Source organism: Canis lupus, chromosome 28, assembly GCF_003254725.2.
Source record: "Canis lupus dingo isolate Sandy chromosome 28, ASM325472v2, whole genome shotgun sequence".
NCBI lineage: Eukaryota > Metazoa > Chordata > Mammalia > Carnivora > Canidae > Canis > Canis lupus.
The window spans coordinates 13,730,694-13,751,327 of NC_064270.1; the positions used below are offsets into that span (position 1 = coordinate 13,730,694).

Sequence of the window (20,634 nt, forward strand, 5' to 3'; positions counted from 1 at the left end):
TTTTGGTATTCAGTGTACTACTACTGAATCTTAGCTATAGTAAGAAGCAGTCTTAATATTGAAATTGTGGACTATCTGAGATTTTGGTATTACAGATGGTTTGTATAAGGTTGAAACTGTTCTCATGCTCCAAAACAGTGTTTTCTAATATTTCATATCCAAAGAAAACTTTTTTTTTAAAGATTTTATTTATTTATTCATGAGAGACACACAGAGAAGCAGAGATACACAGGCAGAGGGAGAATCAGGCTCCATGCAGGAAGCCTGATGTGGGACTCGATCCTGGGACTCCCTGGGCCGAAGGCAGGCACTAAACCATCGAGCCACCCAGGTGTCCCAAAAATAACTTTTTAATACCAAATTTCAAGTACACTTATATTTAGTTTGTACTTTTTGTATCTGTCGGTTGAGGAAATATATAATAAATACTACCATTAATTCAGTAATTCTTAAGATATCTTTATCTTTTTTTAACTAGGAAATAGAACAGTGTAGAAGTCAAACATTGCAGAAATTTATAACACAGGAAATGAAAGGCTCCCAGAAATAACAACTGTTAATAGTCTGTTACATCAGATTTTTTTTTTTGCCATGATTGCAAACATTGCAAAATGGATTTTACAAATTTCCACACTCAGTAAGATAGAGTGGACATAATGGTAATAGCCAGCATTTATTGAACACTTATTGTGTGTCATGCCATGTTCTCTGTGCTTTTAATTCATTTGACTTTCATCCTTATAAGATGGTTACTTTTAAAGATGAGGAAACCGGTACAAAGAGACAGATGTGACTCCTTGTTCCTCAGGTTTCATGTAAAACTATATATTCCAGAGGTGCGTTGCATTTTGAGCAGGCAATCTCAAGTGTTATAATCAATGTTCAGCCAAGGCTGAAACCATAGTTTACCATCGTAGAAAGAGCTTCTAGGATACAGGAATAAACTTGAAGTTTTATGTAGTTTTTTAAATTTTTATTTAATTTTTATAGTGTCATTGATTTTTAGTGATCAAATTTCATTGAATTTTGACATTTGAAGTACAAAAACAAAAAATTCTCAGGCATGAGATTGTCCCTGTACTCACTTTATTACACATTTGTAATAAATGACCACTTTCCAGTGAGGTGAATGGAAAAACAGAATATTTTTAGGCTTGCTCTGCCAGTATAAAGGGCTGCTGGTGGTAGTTTTGCCACCAAGCTTTTCAGCTTTTTTTTAGTAATGATTAAAATAAAAATTCTCTTCAGTTCATAGGTTTGCTGATTTCATTAGTGGTGAATGAAGTAGTTTCATTTCTACAGTTCCACATATTGCAGTTTTTGAACAGTGCTTGAAAAAGATGTTTTCTGCATATTTTCACAAGCAGATTTAAGAAGTTACCTTCACTTACATTTTTATTTCTAATATTTTTCAGGCTTCATAATTCTTTTTTAATTATCATACTGTGCTTTTTAATAAATACACATATATACTGCATTTCACTGTCAACAGAATATAAAGGACATAAGAGGCTGTTTCACTCTAGATAACCTGAAGAATACTTATCTTTATCTGATAGTAAATCTTAATAATTCAAATATATTGTCTTGTTCAAATTACTGCTATTCTATTTCTCAGTTGTGATCATGATACACATGATCACACATTTATTAATCACACACAAATTGAGGATTTCAGAAATGTTGGTAAAGGCATTTAGCTGTTTAGTCTTCCAGAATCCTGTCCTTGGGCTTCATTCTGAGGTCCGAATTAATTCATCCTTTGTTTATTCTATAATTTATTAGTAACCAATCCCCTATTAATGAATATTTGAACTTTTACTTTTTTTCTATTTACAAACTCAATCCCTGTCTTCTCTGAGTATTTTATATATGAATAGATACTTGAAATGTTCTTAAACAGTCTACAGTTTGTACAGGTGATGCAAAAAGAATCCTGTAGTTAGCCCGCTGCCCTAGAGAACTTGCAAAAAAGAGGAGCTTACCTAAGTACCAGTTCAACCTCCTCTAATTCTAGATGTCAATACCTCTTAATAAGCTGATTTTTCCTAAACTTTGCCCATAAACAGTTTTTCTCTCCTCCTGGTAAGGTCTTCAATTCCTGAAAAATCAGGAATTTCTCATTTCTTCTTTTTTTTTTTTTTAAGATTTTATGTATTTATTCATGAGAGACACACAGAGAGGCAGAGACATAGGCAGAGGGAGAAGCAGGCTCCATGCAAGGAGCCTGACGTGGGACTTGATCCCGAAACTCTGGGATCACGCCCTAAGCCAAAGGCAGAGCTCAACTGCTGAGCCACCCAAGCATCCCTTCTCATTTCTATCTGTATATAAATTGACTTCTTTAGGAACTGGAACAGAACTCAAACTGGCAGCTTTTGCCTTTTTTTGTAACCCCAAACTTAATCAGTGTAAGTCCATCCCACATCTTTTTCTTAGTTTGATTTCTCATCCTATACTACTGTCCTTTTTTTACAAGACATTTAACCCCAGTAAACTAAGTGGGCATGCAATGATTTCTTTAGGTAATAGGAGATATCTGTAGAAAAATGGAGATAGAGATATTTGGTTATTGATTGATTTTTTTTCTTTTTTTCTTCTTTTTTAAGATTTTATTTATTCATGAGAGACACAGAGAGGCAGAGACACAGGCAGAGGGAGAAGCAGGCTCCATGCAGGGAGCCTGACATGGGACTCGTGGGACTCGATCCTGGGTCTCTAGGATCAGGCCCTGGGCTGAAGGCGGCGTTAAACTGCTAAGCCACCTAGGCTGCCCATTAATTGATTTTTTTTCTGTTTATAAAATTTTTCAGATTATGTACTGATCAGGCTATCCAAAAAGTTGCTTAACTCTTGAGTTCCTTTGTTATTGTTTTAATCAAACTGTTGGGGATTTGAGGACATCTGCCCATATGCAGAAAGAAATTTGATTTGGGGAATATTTGATTACAGAAATAGTAATCTTTAATGAATAATGGGTTTTAATTAATGATACACCACATTTTTATTTTATTTTATTTTTTTAAGATTTTATTTATTTATTCATGAGATTGAGAGGGAGAAGCAGGCTCCATGCAGGGAGCCTGTTGTGGGACTCGATCCCAGGACTCCAGGATCATGCCCTGGGCTGAAGGCAGATGCTAAACCACCGAGCCACCCAGGAATCCCTACACCACATTTTTAAACACCATAAGAAATTTTAAAAATCTGGTTAATGCAAATATACGTGGTTTATTAAAGTTCTCCTGGATGGAGCACCTAAACCTAGGTGGCTTAAAACAACAGAAATTTATTTTCTCATGGTTCTAGAAGGTAGAAATCCAAAATTAAGACTATCATCAGGGCCTTGCTCTAACAATTCTAGGAAAGAATACTTCCTTGCCTCTCCTAGGTTCTGGTGTTTGCCTACAGTTCTTGGCATTCCTTGACTTGTAGATGCATCACTCCTATCACGTGGCATCTTTCCCCGGTGTCTTGTCTTGTCTTTTCTTTTCTTTTCTTTTTTTTTCTTTTCTTTTTTTTTTCCCTAAGATTTTATTTATTTGAGAGAGAAAGAGCACGAGCAGGGGAAGAGGGAGAGGTCCCAATCCCAGGATCCTGAGATCATGACCTGAGGTGAAATCAAGAGTTGAACACTTAACCAGCTGAGCTACCCAGGTGCCCCCTTCCCTGTGTGTTTTCACATCATCTTCCCTCTTTAAGTCTGTCTCCATGTCCAAATTTCCCATTTTGAAGTAAGCCAAAGAGAAAGGTACTTACGTTAACTGAAATAAAATGCCAGCCTGCTCCACCCAGAGAAGTACATTTTGTGAGAACCAATGGAAAAGAGCCTGAACTGCTGCCATCCATTCCCTATGAATTCATGGTATGATAGTATAAACAAAATAAAACACCTCAAGACTGGAAATTTCCCCTTTTAAGAAGCCAAACATAACTGGTTTAGGACTCACCCTAATGACTAACTTGATTATCCCTGTAAAGACTCTATTTCTATTTCTATTCTATTATTTTATTTCTTTTTAGAAAATTTCTTTAAGACTTTTGTTTTGTTTATTTGTTTGACAGAGAGATTTAGAGAACATGAGCAGGGGGAGGGGCAAAGGGAGAGGGAGAAACAGGCCCTCTGTTGACTCTGTTGAGCAGGGAGCATGACTAGGGGCTGGGTCCCAGGACCCTAGGATCCTGACCTGAGCCGAAAGCAAATACTTAATTGACTGAGCCACCCAGGTGCCCCTCCTATTTCTAATTAAAGTCACATTCTGAGATTCTGGGAGTTAGGGTTCCAACATATCATTTTGGGAGCCACAGTTCATAACACAGTTAAAGACTAGAAGGATACACAGGAAGGAATAAACAAACACTGGAGAAGAAAGCCTTGGATGGATTTTTTTTTTTCAATTTTTATTTATTTATGATAGTCACAAAGAGAGAGAGAGAGAGGGAGAGACATAGGCCGAGGGAGAAGCAGGCTCCATGCACCAGGAGCCCGATGTGGGATTCGATCCCGGGTCTCCAGGATTGCGCCCTGGGCCAAAGGCAGGCGCCAAACCTCTGCGCCACCCAGGGATCCCTGGATGGATTTTTTTTAATTGAAAATTTTAAATTTGCTTTAAACTAGTTATCGTGTATGTATTTTAAGGTATTATAAGCTTAGATGTAGAAGTAATACATTTCTGGAATCAGTCCTTGGTCTAAGGAAGAATATATGAACTTTTAGGAAAAAGGATTGCTTTTGCAGTCCTTTCCATGATACAGCTTTTGTGCTTTGGGGAGCAACACCTTAAATTTTGTTCGTGTACTAAACCTTTAATAGCTTTGGAATGAAAATAAGCACTGTCGGGGGATTCCTGGGTGGCTCAGCGGTTTAAGTGCCTGCCTTTGGCCCAGGTCATGATCCTGGAGTCCTGGGATCGAGTCCCACATCAGGCTCCCTGCATGGAGCCTGCTTCTCTCTCTGCCTGTGTCTCTGCCTCTCTCTCTCTCTCTCTCTGTCTGTCTGTCTCTCAGGAATAAGTAAATAAAATCTTAAAAAAAAAAAAAAGAAAATAAGCACTGTCATCAGCTTTAAATTTGGACGCCCTTACTTTATTAGTTAATAAATAAATGGTAGTATTAACTTTTTCCTTATCCCACATACATTGAATGATCTCAGCTTAAACTTCAACAATTTAAACGTTTTGTCAGAGTGTTCTAGACACTAACTGAATAAAACTTTACTAAGATAGGAAAATATATTTTTCACTAATCTGGCAAAAATTAAATTTTAGCAGGGTCTAAGCAGAATAAATTCCCTGACAAAAGAAAAAGGAACTCTGTGGACTCAGATCTGAAAAGCACAAGAGAATCCATAATTCCAAAAGTAAAAGAGTCCTTCCTTGAGAAGCGTCCTGACGGACCACATCAGAAAGAGAAATTTATAAAACATATTGCACTGAAGACACCGGGGGATGTATTGCGCTTGGAAGATATATCTAAGGAACCCAGCGAAGAAGTTGATCGCTCCTCTGGAGGCTTGGCACCTTCAAATTCTGGCCACCATTCTTCCAGGAATAGTGACCAAATCCGTGTGGCAAGTACCAAAGAGACTAAGATGCAGAAACCCCACTTATCTTTACCTCAGGAAAAGTCTGCAGTTAGAAAAGCTAGCAACCTTCAGAAAAATAAAAGTGCTAGCTCTGTGGCATCAAAGGAAACAAAACTTCTACCTTTACTTTCCCATGTTCCAAGTGCTGGTTCCTCTCGGGTACCATTAAATGCTAAAAATTGCACTCTTCCAGTTCCTAAAAAAGAAAAAGAGCGTTCCTCATCTAAAGAATGTTCTGGGCATTCTACAGAATCCTCCAAACACAAGGAACACAAAGCAAAGACTGATAAAGCTGATTCTAATGTATCTTCAGGGAAAATTTCTGGGGGATCTTTGCATTCAGAATATAGCACTCCTACAAAGTCTCCCCCAGCTGCTTTGGAAGTTGTGCCATGTATCCCAAGCCCTACAACGCCTTCAGATAAAGCCCCTTCAGATAAAGAGAGTTCAGGAAATTCCAATGCAGGTAGCAATGCACTGAAAAGAAAACTAAGGGGTGATTTTGATAGTGATGAAGAAAGTTTAGGTTACAACCTAGACAGTGATGAGGAAGAGGAAACATTAAAATCACTGGAAGAAATAATGGCTTTGAACTTCAATCAGACTCCTTCATCTACAGGAAAGCCTCCTCTTTCCAAGGGGCTTAGATCTCAGTCATCAGACTATACAGTAAGTAGTTCTGTGACATTTATCTTTACTTGAAGAGGGAAAGTTGGATTGATTAGTGAAAGAGGGTTAAATTGCTAGAACTTACTTGAAAATTCAGTATTTGTTATTCATAATTGGACTGAAACTGATATAGTTCTTGTTTGGTTAATGGGTTTCCCATATCTTTAGTTTTATTACTGTAAATCAGTGGTCTCCAAACTTTTTTGATCACACACACTTCTAATTAGTAAAAAAAATTTTTAAGCATGTACTCCAATATATATGTATACTTATAGATAATATACATGTACCACTATACTACTATGTACTTTCTAAAACATAATGCAAAAACAGAATTTAAAAGGAAGAAGAAAAAAGTATTTTCCTATAGAAGTTATATAGAAGTTACTATAGACTAAGTTCTACTGGAGTTTCTATAGAAGTTCCATATAAATAGAAGTTCTATTATTTTCTTCCTGCACCCCAATGGATCACCTTGCACACCCCCTGCTTTGGAGACCACTGCTGTAAATGAAGGTAGAGTGTAGAAATGTTGTTAATTGTGGTGTGCAATTTTATTTCTAAAGTGCTTCATTCTATCTTGGGAATAAGCTGCATTAAATTCTAATAATATGTCTGTAAAATTTGGTGGGGAAGGTGTTAATGTTCCATGGTAACACCTAAAAATTAATAGTTTGATTCCATTAAAATAGAATTTAAAAATAAAAACAGGGTAGCCATGGAGCCCTCGGGTGTTTGCAGTCAGTTCATAAGACTGGCAGGGTTTTATAAGTAGTGCCTTTCCTAATAAGTGGTAAAATCAAATTGCCTGCAGTACAAAATACTAGACTTAAAGCATGATGGTGAAAATTCTCTAAGAAAGGTATCCTCCTGGCCTAGGTTATTGAAATAGAAAATATTCTTTAGTACTCTGAATAACTCAAAACATCCCAGTTCTTCTACTAAGATATGTTATAAAGTATCCCTAAATTTTCTTCTTGTTTTAGGAACATGGTCATAGTGGAACTTACACAAATACTTTAGACCGGCTAGTGAAGGAGATGGAAGACACTCAAAGGTTAGTAAGATCATGACTACTTTGGTAAATTTAAGATACTGCTTGTGTGGCTGGCTTTTAATTTTCCTTTAAAAATCATGAGAAATTAACATGCATTTTGTGTTAATACTACAGTAAGTTTTGCTGTCAACTATGAGGGAGATAAAGTATTCTTGTTCATAGGCTGGGTCAGAAGATCAGGTTTTTATGGTTTACTGCATTCAATAATACAAATTCCTTTCTGCTTACCATAACAAGTATCTTAACTGGTAGCTGAAATTCTTGATCAAATGTACAGGAAGAACTTTTTGTGTATATTTTTTTATTGTAATAAAATATGTATAATTTAATTTACCATCCTAATCATTTTTAAATGTGCAATTCAGTGGCATTAAGTACATTCACATTGTTGTGTAGTCATCACCACCTTCCATCTTCAGAACTTTTTTTCAGCTTCCCTAACTGAAATTCCATACTCATTAAATAATAATTTCCCATCCACCTCTTCCCCCAGCCCTTGGCAAGTACCATTCTACTTTTTGTCTTTATGAAATTAATTATTCTAGGTACCTCATATAAATGAGTATTCATCCATTTAACTGGCATATTTCACTTAGCATAGTGTCTTCAAGATTTGCCCATGTTATATAGCATGTGTCAGAATTTCCTTCCTTTTTTTTTTTTTTTAAAGATTTTTTATTTATTCATGACAGGCAGAGAGAGAGAGAGAGAGAGAGAGAGGCAGAGACACAGGCAGAGGGAGAAGCAGGCTCCATGCAGGGAGCCTGATGTGGGACTCAATCCCGGATCTCCAGGATCACACCCCAGGCCAAAGGCCAGCGCTAAACCGCTAGGCCACCGGGGCTGCCCAATTTCCTTCCTTTTTAAGGCTGAATAATACTTTATTGAATGTATATATCACATTTAATTTACCTGTTCATCCTTTGATAAACACTTGGGTTGTTTCTATTTTTTGGCTATTGAAGTATTGCTGCTGTGAACATGGATGTACAGATGTGTCTTCAACTCTGCACTCATTTACATATATACCCAGAAGTAGAATTGCTGGATCATATGGTGTTTCTATACATAATTTTTTGAGGAATTGCCATACTGTTTTCCACAATGACTGTACCATTTACATTCCCATCGAAAGTGCACAAGGATTCCAGTTTTCCCACATTCACCAACACTTGATATTTTCTGGTTTTTTGATAATAGCCATCCTAAAAAGTATGAAGTGGTACATCATTATGGTTTTGATTTTCAGTTTCCTAATAACTAATGATGTTGAACATCTTTTCATGTCCTTACTGGCCATTTGTATAGCTTCTTTGGAGAAATGTCTATTCAGATCCTTTGCCCCCCCCCCCCCTTTTTTTTACTGATTAGAAAGTGTGCACGAGATGGGGGAGGGGCAGTGGGAGATGGAGAAGCAGACTCCCTGCTGAGCAGGGAGCCCACCCTGGGGCTCCATCCCAGGACCAGGATCATGACCTTAGCCGAAGGCGGATGCTTAACCGACTGAGCCACCCAGGTGCCCCTTGCCCATTTTTTAATTGAGTTGTTTGGGGTTTTTTTGTTTGTACAGGTAGAATTTTTTTAAAACATTCTTATGTTCACATAGTCCAAATTTTGAAACCAGCATAGCCAGACATGGTATTTCTACATCAAGTTACCCTTGACGAAGAAGTCTGTTCATTTATTTATTCTTTTAAAGATTTTATTTACTTATTCATGAGAGACACAGAGAGAGAGAGAGAGGCAGAGACACAGGCAGAGGGAGAAGCAGGCTCCATGCAGGGACCCCAATGCAGAACTTGATCCTGGGACTCTAGGATCATGCCCTGAACCAAAGGCAGACGCTCAACTGCTAAGTCACCCAGGCGTCCCGAGGAAGAAATTTAGAATTACGTTTCTCTCTCCTTCTATCTCTGTGTCTTTCTCTCTGCTACACACACACAGAAATCAAAAAGTTTGAAGATCATAATGGACCTAATAAAATTTGTGTCACTAGTTACAAGCTGCTGTTGTTAATGAGGGGGAAAAATACATTCCTTATTTAAGCAATATGCACAAAACTAGCCCAGAAAACTTCACTAAAACCTCAACTGACGTTGGGCTCCTGGGTGGCTCATTCAGTTAAGCATCTGACTTTGGCTGAGATCATGATCTTGGGGTCTTGGGATTGAATTGGGCTCCACACTGATTAGCCCTCTCCTTCTGTCCCTACCCCCACTTGTGCACGCTCTTTTCTCTTTCTCAAATAAATAATAAAATCTTTAAAAAAAAAATCTCAACTGACTTGAAGTTGGTATGTATGTGTCTCAAACTTGATAGACAAGGAATTATAGAACGTAGGAATTATAATTAGTCAGAAGTGTTCCCCTTTTTATTTTTTTATTTTTATTTTTATTTTTTTTAAGATTTATTTTTATTTTTTATGATAGAGAGAGAGAGAGACAGGCAGAGTGAGAAGCAGGCTCCATGCCAGGAGCCCGACGCGGGACTCGATCCCGGGACTCCAGGACCGCACCCTGGGCCAAAGGCAGGCGCGAAACTGCTGAGCCACCCAGGGATCCCCTGTTCCCCTTTTTAAATTAGAGAAATTCTCTTTATTGTAAGATTCTTTAAACTTCTCATGAATTCATGTGATATGTAATGTCAGACCTGAAGTTGTTTATTTAAAATGAGCACTGTACAGACCAGAGGTAGAGATGCTAGTTTGATCTGATGGTTGACTTTTTCCTGTATTGATCAGTATATTTACCAGTCACTTACTGTTGTATTATACTCATCTACTGTGGCGCTGGAGCTGGGAATAAGGACCTTGGTTAAAATAACTTAATCTTGGCAAACAGTATAAGGAAGGACTCCAGAGCTAGACTCTCTGGCTTTGAATCCCAGTTCCTGCATTGTGAGCTTGAGCAAGTTAGCTTTCCTAATAATGTCTATTTACTTATACGTCAAATGGGTAATAAACTACACATGGGGTTCTTGTGAAGGTTGAAAGATTTAATACGTAAAGTTCTCAATACAGTGCCTGTCACATAGTAAGGGCTCAGTGTCAGGTGTCGTGATGGTAACCATGATGACATTGATAATGATTACTGCTGCTAGAAAGCCTAATTAACATTATCAGGTTGTTGGTCTACTAGAAGTCAGCTGAGCATTAAAGATTCAAGGGGATGATCAAATTATTCTTTGCCATTTTTCCTTCCCGTTTCTCTAAATGATTTGGATATCCTTCTTGAAGTCCTAGTTATAAAGAAATATTCAAGTCTGCTATGTGAAGGACACTATTCTTTTTTTTTTTTTAAGATTTTTATTTAATTATTTGAGAGAGAGCACAAGCAGGGGGAGAGGCAGAGGGAGAGAAAGAAGTAGACTCTCCGCTAAGCAGAGAGCCAGACATGGGGCTTGATCCTAGGACCCTGAGACCATGTCCCAAAGGCAGACACTTAACCAACTGAGCCACCCAGGTGTTCCAACTAATACTATTCTAATATCATACCAGTAGCTGGGTAAAAGTCTCTTCTACATCCTGATGTTCAGGGAAACATAATTTGGCCTGCAATGCAACAAAGTTTGTCATATAACAAGGTACTTTAATAAGAGGTTGGGTTTTTTGGGAAGGTTGTTTTGTTTTGTTTTGTTTTGGTGCTGCTTTTAGACATAAACTAAAGATTATTTTTAAAGTAAACTATCTTTTTCAATTCTCAGGCTAGATGAACTGCAGAAGCAACTACAGGAAGATATAAGGCAGGGCCGAGGTATTAAATCCCCCATCAGAATTGGAGATCAAGACAGTACAGATGATGAGGATGGCCTTTTAGAAGAGCACAGGTATAGCATTTTTCATAATATATACCCTATTAAGTTTACATTTCTAAATTTTGTTCTTGTGAAATAAATGGACCATTGATGGTTATTTACTTAATGAGTAGTCTATGATCATTTCCTAATCCATCTATAATGTATTTGAAGGACAAATGTTAAGGCCAAGTTACATATTTTTTTCTCCTGGTTATTGTTTCTTTTCACACAGACCCATTTAGTGGCTATGGATTACTAGCAAAAAGTGGGAGGCGCAAAACACATGTTCCCATGATAAGTCTTCTTATGTGGGATAGTCTTATGTGGGATTAACATTCGTAAGAAAAGTTTTCTTTGCAGCAAAACCTTTAAACACAAAACCATATCCAATGTAACTATTTGGTATTCAATAACTTTTTTTATTCTAGGGAATTTCTAAAGAAATTTTCAGTTACAATTGATGCTATTCCTGATCATCACCCAGGTGAAGAAATATTTAATTTCCTCAATTCCGGAAAAATTTTCAATCAGTATACCTTGGATTTAAGAGACTCTGGTTTTATAGGACAGAGCGCTGTAGAAAAGCTTATTCTTAAGTAAGTAGAAAAATAGAAAAATATTTTACTTTTTCCTATTTAAAAATTACCCTAAAAGATTCCTGACTGACATAATCTGATTTCTATTATGACCTGTCCAGTTTCCTAATCCTTATTACCGTTGCTTTTTGTGTTTATTATTTAATTATAGGAATCAGTGTAAGATAGTTGCTTGGTATATTACACACCTTTATTAATTAGGGTTAATATCAGTGTATAATAACAGCAACTGTCAAAATAGTAGCTTAAAACAAGAAGTATATTTCTTTCTAATGTGAAAGAAGTTCAGAGATAGGGAGTCCAGGGCTGGTGTTTTGCCATATAGTCTTTCTTCTCCACTATCCTAAGGACTTAGCTTCAGGTGCTACTGGTACTCCAGCCTTTACATTCAAATTCCCAGAAATCCTACACATTTCTACTTATGGTTAGCTGGATAGAACTCAGTCAGTATGGTCACACCTAGTTACAAGGAAGGCTGGGAAATGGTTTCTGTCTCAGGCAGAGCCAGTGTACCGAGCTAAAAATCAGGGTTCAGTTGCCAAGAGGAAAGGCAAGAATAGATGTTGGGATGGGCAATTAGCAGTCTGTATCACAGTGCCCGAGTTGATCTAATTTCTCTCAATGCATGATATCTCAGATCCAGAGAGATCACATTAATTCTGGTGCTGAGTTTTATGGAAGTACAAACCCAAGCTGGCAAAAGCAGACGATGCTCTGAGACTTAATAGGAGCCTTCTCAACACTGCCAGCTAATGTAAGTTTATCCACTAGATCAATCTGGAGACAGGACAACAGATCAGCATTAGACCATCATTTGAATTTCCTTTATCAGTAACTCATCCATATTGGAGTAGAGTCTACTTCCATGGACTGAGGATGGTATGCTTGCTCATTTCCCTGGTTATGTCAGATGTGGTGGTAGATGTTTCTTGCCATAAAGTAACAGTCATTGATTTCACTTTATTTTTTCAGATCAGGAAAAACAGATCAGATTTTTTTGACAACACAAGGCTTTCTTACCTCTGCTTATCACTATGTCCAGTGTCCTGTACCTGTGTTAAAGTGGCTGTTTCGGGTAAGAAAAATGTTTGAGAAGTATAGTTGTCTGCATTTCCTAGTCAAAAACAAACTTAAAATGTAATTATATCTACACATTACTAGAGAAAAAAATAATTAAGCACAATCAAATTCATGATTTCAGTGGGTTAAAATGAGGCAAAAAGAGTCTATGTAAAGAGATTATAAAGGAAATGCAAATGCAGATTATGTGTGGGATAGTAATGTTTATTGTGCCTAAGACATTTCATCCCACTGGCAAATCACTATTATAGTTAGTTTTAGAAGAGTTCTTCTTATTCTTACATTACATGCTTTTTAGGGGGAGAGGAGGGAGACTTTGTGGGTTTTTTTTTTAATATTTTTTTCTCTCATTTTTATGGAGATTCTTGCATATGTATTTTTAGTATTTGACTTGTATACTAATATTTCCCCATTTGTGTGTGTGTGTGTGTGTGTGTGTGTGTCTCTGCAACCAAATTTTTTTTCTTCATTCAGATTTATTTTTTAAATCCACTTAATTATCTGCATAACTATAAATATCGGTGGTATCAAAAATATGACTATTAAAAAATATGTTGTATGAAGTGGGGAAAAACATAAGTTTCTGTTTTGGGCTTTAAGATAGCATTTCAAACAATCTCATATTTGGCAAGAACTAGATATTCCAGTACAGCCTTTTATTCATTTTTTTTTTCATATAACTGGCTTTTTTTTTTTTTGAGTGCCAGCTGTGCCAGGTACTAGAGAGAACAACAATGAAAAAATTTACATTTCTGATGTCATGAAAGCCATATTCTAGTACTATAGAGGAAACAGTAAATTTGTATGTCTGTGAATGCGTATTTAGAGGTATATTATGTTAGATGTTAAGTGCTAAGAAGAAAGAGTAGGCTAGGGTAGATACAGAGAAGTATCAGGGTGGGAGGAAAACTTAATTTTTTGAATGTTTATATATGATAATTGATAATGAGGGCCTTATTGGTAAGTGAGGTCTGAGTAAAGATCTAAGAAAGTAATGGAGTGAGTCTTGCTACTTTATGGTAAAAGAACATTCTAGGCAGAGGAAAATAACGGGCAGTGCAGACTCTGGGGCAGGAGCCTTTAATTCCAGTGGTTAGGAGCTTACTCTGACCCTAGTAGATTTTTTTTTTTTTTTTCAAACAGTCCTAATTAAATCAAAACTTGCCTCCCTGTGGTTTTTATATAGTAGTACTAATTATCTTTTCTAGAGCTTCCCAAAATATGCTTCATCTAATAGCTTTTCATTTATTTTAAAAGATGATGACCCTCATCTCCCCCCAACACTAAACTTTCTCCAGTCACTAAATATCTGGTCCCTTTACTGATCATCTTTCTAAATGACCTTTAACTCTTAGTGTTTACCCCTTACCTTAAATGGATATATGCTCTAGATAAGGTCCTTCTTTTTTTTTTTTTTTTTTTTTTAATTTATGATAGTCACAGAGAGAGAGAGAGGCAGAGACACAGGCAGAGGGAGAAGCAGGCTCCATGCACCGGGAGCCCGATGTGGGATTCGATCCCGGGTCTCCAGGATCGCGCCCTGGGCCAAAGGCAGGCGCCAAACCGCTGCGCCACCCAGGGATCCCGATAAGGTCCTTCTAAACAAGTTTCCAGTGAGACTCTTACCATCTACCCACTGACATATTCCTATTACTGCAGTTCAAAACTTCCATTTGCTGTCATGCCAGGGCTTTGTTATTCTCTAATTATGTAATATATCTTTTCCTAAACTTACAAGTAAGACTTTGCATTTATCTGTGTTAATTTTTATCTTGTTGATGTGGGTCTTCATTATAGCCTTCAAAACCCTGATTGTAAAATATAAGCATGTCTTCATATAAGTAGTTTTTATACTCTTCATATTTATTCTTTGAAAAACTAAACTAATAATTATTCATTAATCACTTTTTCTGTGTAAAACACTTTGTCTCATCTCTCCTTTTCAATTGCATTTTTCATGATGGAGAGATGTGCCAATTTATGACTTTCTTTTTTAGAAAGTATGTCAATTTATTTTAATGCTGTGGTTCTCATGTTTTTTTAAACCCTTCTTACCCAAAGAATACAAAAACACTAATTCAGAATGATATATACACTACTGTATTTGTTGCAGCAATATTTACAATGACCAAATTATGGAAGCTGCCCAAGTGTCCTTCAGTAGATGAGTAGATACAGATGTACGTGCACACATGTGTACATGTACAATGGAATATTATTCAGCCATTAAGAAAAAAGAATGAAATCTATGGTCCTAACGTTTTGTAAATTTAATTGTTAAAATGTAATGAAAATGTTTGCATTTTCCTGATTTTATGCGTATATAAAACTAGAAAGACATTAGTTTTTAAAAATTTTTTCAGGGCAGCCCCGGTGGCACAGCGGTTTAAAGCTGCCTGCAGCTCAGGGCGTGATCCTGGAGACCCGGGATCGAGTCCCACATCAGGCTCCCTGCATGGAGCCTGCTTCTCCCTCTCTCTCTCTCTCTCTCTCTCTCTCTGTGACTCAATAAATAAATAAAATCTTTAAAAATAAATAAAAAAATAATAATAAAAAATAAAAAAATAAAAATAAAAATTTTTTCAAAGGGAATTCACATTTTTTTTTTTAAAGATTTATTTATTTATTCATGATAGATATAGAGAGAGAGAAAGAGGCAGAGACACAGGAGGAGGGAGAAGCAGGCTCCATGCACCGGGAGCCTGACGTGGGATTCGATCCCGGGTCTCCAGGATCGCGCCCTGGGCCAAAGGCAGGCGCCAAACCGCTGTGCCACCCAGGGATCCCAAGGGAATTCACATTTGATTGTGCGAAGTTCAAGTAAAATGGAAAGAAGAATTTTCTTAAAGGCTTACTGCCACCCCAGTTTCTGGGGGCTCTTAAATTTTAGTGTTTTCTAGATTTTTCTCTGCATGTACATAGATTACTGTATGATGATATGAACAGAATATGTGCTGTTTTGTAACTTGTTTATTTCTGATAACAAATTATTGAGTATTTTTGTCAGTAGAAATGTTGTCATCCTTTTTAATGGCTTTATCATATTCTGTTGTAGTGTTATACTATGATTTATTTAACCCAGTCTCAATTGATAGACATTAGATTGTTATATACACCTCTTTACATATTTATTTATTTCCATGAACTGTGTTGCCTACCTTAGAATTCATTACTGCCCAAAAAAGATTGTTACCAAAGCTTGTCCTGTTTCCAACATGCCTTTGAATGTTGCTGCAACCTAGTGGCAAAACATAACACAAACATGTAACAGACTTTTTTGACAGAAGTTGATTTTGAAAATGGCACAAACATGCAAATGATGCAAATACAAACATACGATGATACAAATATGCCTGATTGAAACCAGAGTTTGGGTTATTCTCTCTTGCATTTTAGATTTAAATTTACTATAATCATAATCTATAGCTTCAAAGCAAAAGGGAAAGAGAAATATTTTCCCCTACAAAACCACTGTAAAATTAACCTTCAAAGGGACGCCTGGGTGACTTAGCGGTTGGACATCTGCCTTCGGCCTTCGGCCCAGGGCGTGATTCTGGAACCTGGGATCGAGTCCCACATCGGGCTCCCTGCATAGAGCCTGCTTCTCCCTCTGCCTGTGTCTCTGCCTCTCTCTTTCTGTGTCTCTCACGAATAAATAAATAAAATCTTTAAAAAAATAAAATTACCTTCAACATGTCACATAATTCTCTTTCTTTTTTTTTAAGAGTTATTTGAGAGAAAGAAAGCATGCACACAAGTGGAAGTGGGAGGAGAGGGGGACAGGGAGAGGGAAAATCTCCAGCAGACTCCCAGCTGAGTAGGGAGCCTAACCCAGGGCTTGATCTCACAGCCCTGAGATCATGACCTGACCTGAAATCAAGAGTTGGAGGCTTAACCAACTGAGCTGCCACCCGAGTGTCCCTGTCATAGGATTTTTTTAAATGTTTGTGTTTTTTTAAGATTTTATTTATCTATTAGAGAGAGAAGAGAGACAAAGGCAGAGGGAGAAGCAGGCTCCATGCAGGGAGCCTGACATGGAACTCGATCCCGGGTCTCCAGGATCACGCCCTGGGCTGAAGGCGGCGCTAAACCACTAAGCCACCGGGGCTGCCCTTAAATGTTTTTTTATTTTTTATTTTTTTATTTTTATTTATTTTTTTTTAATTTTTATTTATTTATGATAGTCACAGAGAGAGAGAGAGAGAGGCGCAGAGACACAGGCAGAGGGAGAAGCAGGCTCCATGCACCGGGAGCCTGACGTGGGATTCGATCCCGGGTCTCCAGGATCGTGCGCTGGGACAAAGGCAGGCGCCAAATCGCTGCGCCACCCGGGGATCCCTTAAATGTTTTTTAAATTGAGATTTTGTTCCCCCAAAATGATCTTTTACTGTAAAATTATGTTAATTATATGCTTCTGCATATAAATTTCTATATGTAAAAAGGCTGACTAGATCAAAATATAAGGACAATAACTTTGCATAAATACTACCAAATTACTTTTTAAATTTTACCAAATTATACTTACACTGGCCATGCTACCTCTTTCCTAATACTCTAATGAACACTGGGTGTTATCAATGTTCTTGATCATTAACAATCTCAGTGTCCAGTTTCTCTTGACAAGCTAATGATAGCTTGTCATTTCTCTATTTCTCTGCATTTCTTTCTTTCTTTTTTTTTTTTTTTGAGTCTGCAGGTGAGTTTATTGGGGGTGGGGGGGTGCATTTCTTTGACTACTAGTGATATTAGACATCTTTTAAAAAGTATATTGGTGGGCAGCCCTGGTGGCGCAGCGGTTTGGCGCCGCCTGCAGCCTGGGGCGTGATCCTGGAGACCTGGGATTGAGTCCCACATCAGGCTCCCTGCATGGAGCCTGCTTCTCCCTCTGCCTGTGTCTCTGCCTCTCTCTCTCTGTGTCTATGAGTAAATAAATAAAATCTTTAAAAAAATAAAAATAAAAATAAAAAGTATATTGGTATGTTAATTTGCATATTGTATCGTTTCAAACATTTTTACTAGATTGTGGTTTGGTTTTTGCCTATGAACAACTAGCAAGCAGCCTTTCCTTTATGGGTTTTTGGATATCATTGCACATGAATTAGAAAGCTGTTTTTTGATAGTTTTCAAATGTTTGTCTAATTATAAATGAAAGTTGTAAAAACAGCATGTTAGAATAGAAAGGCCCTGATTTTTAGAATCAGACCTGGATTTCAAGTTCCAACTCCTCGTGTCTTATGTAGGTGGAGTATTTTAATCTCTCTGAGCCTTATGTGTAATGAATGACCACTTCATAAGGTTATTTTAAATATTAAAATGAAACGTATGTAAAATGCATATTAAAGAAAATACACGCAAAATACCTTTGTATTTCCCTGACAAGTAATAAGTGCTCATTTTCTTTCTTCTTTCTTAATACTTTTATCTACTTTGGCAGATGATGTCGGTTCATACAGACTGTATTGTGTCTGTGCAGATTTTAAGTACATTGATGGAAATAACGATTAGAAATGGTGAGTATATAAGTATACTCTGATTAGTAGTCTGAATTATTGAATACTGTGTACGGAGTCTATTTCTAATTGTTAAACATTATGGATATTCAAAAGTATAGAATAAAAATTATTTTTGTGATCTAAAATCTCTAGTAATGAAATGAAATGAAATGCCAATCAAAAATGAGTATCTGCATTTCTCTAGTTGCATTGAGAAAAGGGTATAAGATCTTAAAGGAACAGCCCTAACTTAATATTTACCAACTCATGAGTTACTGTCTGGGTAAGTGGAAATAGTTGCATGTTTGTTTATTTAGCCAATTAACTTTAACTGACTTATTGATGAGCAAGTATTGTACTGATTATGCACTAAGGAGATTGAAAGTATCTACTACAAAAACGTAACAACTGTTTTTTCATTTTTGAGATCCCATGTTTCATTAAACAGCATTGTGATTTATATCTTTCACTTGTTTTGAGAATTAGGACTATATGGGGATTGAAAATGGTAAAATCATCCTGTGTTAGAAGTAGTTGGTATTTTACGATTGTTATTTTCAGTGTTTTCAAAGTGTACCACTCCCTCTCTCTTTTATTCATCATCACTCTCAAATATTTTCATAAATGTCATTTCCTTCACATTACTTGAAAATGTATAATTCCTATATGATCATTCTAAATAACTATATTGTTAACATATCATTATCAGATGTCATTTCTCTAAAATCATCATAATATCCATGTTTCACTACATAGTGTCATCTTGCAACTGTGTGTTTGTGAACCTGGGATTTGGGATAAAATATTTTCTTCTGTTAACCAGATACCTTCAGTGATTCACCAGTTTGGCCCTGGATCCCATCATTATCCGATATAGCAGCTGTGTTTTTCAATATGGGAATTGATTTTAGATCTTTGTTTCCTCTGGAGAATCTTCAGCCAGACTTTAATGAAGACAATCTGGTGTAAGTTTTGTTTTTATAAACTCCCAAAAACATTCTTTTTAATAATTTGTAATATAATAACAATTAATAAATTGTTAGGTTCAATACCCATTTTTGGTTTTTTAAATCTCTCAAAATTGAAATGGGTCTTGAATTAGATACATTCTTAATATCTTTTTTTTTTTTTTTTTTTTTTTAAGATTTTATTTGAGAGAGAGCGCATGAGCAGGGGGAGGGGCAGAGAGAGAGGGAGAGGCAGACTCCCTTCTAAGCAGGAAGCCTGACTTGGGCCTCTATCCTAGCATTCTGGCATCATGAACCAAGCTGAAGGCAGATGCTTAACCGACTGAGCCACCCAGGTGCCCCTTAACATCTGTCTTAGTCTTAAAGTCATCATCAGGGGATCCCTGGGTGGCGCAGCGGTTTGGCGCCTGCCTTTGGCCCAGGGCGCGATCCTGGAGACCCGGGATCAAATCCCACATCGGGCTCCCGGTGCATGGAGCCTGCTTCTCCCTCTGCCTGTGTCTCTGCCCCCCCCCTCTCTCTCTCTCTCTCTGTGACTATCATAAATAAATAAAAATTTAAAAAATTCAAAAAATAAAGTCATCATCATATTTAACAAGGAGGAAATAGAAACATTTAAATTTTTTTTAAAAATTTAATAAGACCATCCACTATTGGGGCACCTGGATGACTTAGCTGGTTAGGCATCAGCCTTCTGCTTGGGTCATGTCGAGCTTGGTGTTGGGCTCCCTGCTGAGCAGGGAGTCTACTTTTCCCTCTCCCTCTGCTGTTCCTCCTGCTTGTGTGCTCTCTCTTTCTCTCTCTCTCTCTCTCTCTCTCTGTCCCAGGGTCCTGGGATTGAGCCCTGCATCAGGCTCCCCGCAAGGAGCCTGCCTCTTCCTCTGCCTGTGTTTCTGCCTCTCTCTGTGTGTCTCTCATGAATAAATAAATAAAATATATTTTTTAATCTTTTAAAAATAAATAAATATTTTTTAAAATGCCAATCAAATATTTTGTGGGGAAGGGGAGAGTTGTTACTATACAGGTAATTCTAAAGTCATATGGAAAAAAACAATTTCCAGGAAAGCTTTGAGAAAGAAGAGTTAAGAGGCAGGACTGGCTTTAGCAGATAATAGTATAGGACAAGGACAAGATGCAAAGCTCTATCAGTGGAAGAAAGTAAGTCCAAAACGAGCAAAGACAGAGACACTATGCTAAAGATGCTATTTCCATAAATGAGGAAAGAGTAGGATATTAAGTATCTGGTATTTTCCACTGTTTGGAACACTGGGTAGCCATCTGAAAAATTTTGCATCCATATCTCAAAATGATAGATTAAAGATTTTAATGTAAACAATGAAACCATAAAAGTAATAGAAGAAACCAGCAGGTATTTATAATCCTAGAAAAAGAG

General features: G+C 37.1%; 1 protein-coding gene across 4 annotated transcripts in view; it reads left to right on the forward strand.

Moving 5' to 3' along the window:
• Window positions 1-20,634, forward strand: part of SLF2 (SMC5-SMC6 complex localization factor 2) — a 50,945-nt gene that overhangs the window by 6,196 nt on the left and 24,115 nt on the right. For 2 of the 4 annotated variants that reach the window (XR_003144100.3, XM_025466922.3), the window contains exons 5-11: window positions 5,268-6,253; window positions 7,240-7,310; window positions 11,013-11,135; window positions 11,534-11,701; window positions 12,674-12,776; window positions 18,216-18,291; window positions 19,097-19,238. Coding sequence is in view for 3 of the 4 variants with exons in the window: in XM_025466922.3 (XP_025322707.1) it covers window positions 5,268-6,253; window positions 7,240-7,310; window positions 11,013-11,135; window positions 11,534-11,701; window positions 12,674-12,776; window positions 18,216-18,291; window positions 19,097-19,238 (1,669 nt within the window). In the remaining variant the exon portion in view is untranslated. The remainder of the gene's footprint in view (window positions 1-5,267; window positions 6,254-7,239; window positions 7,311-11,012; window positions 11,136-11,533; window positions 11,702-12,673; window positions 12,777-18,215; window positions 18,292-19,096; window positions 19,239-20,634) is intronic. The other 2 variants (XM_025466923.3, XM_049103407.1) reach the window with 1 other exon arrangement.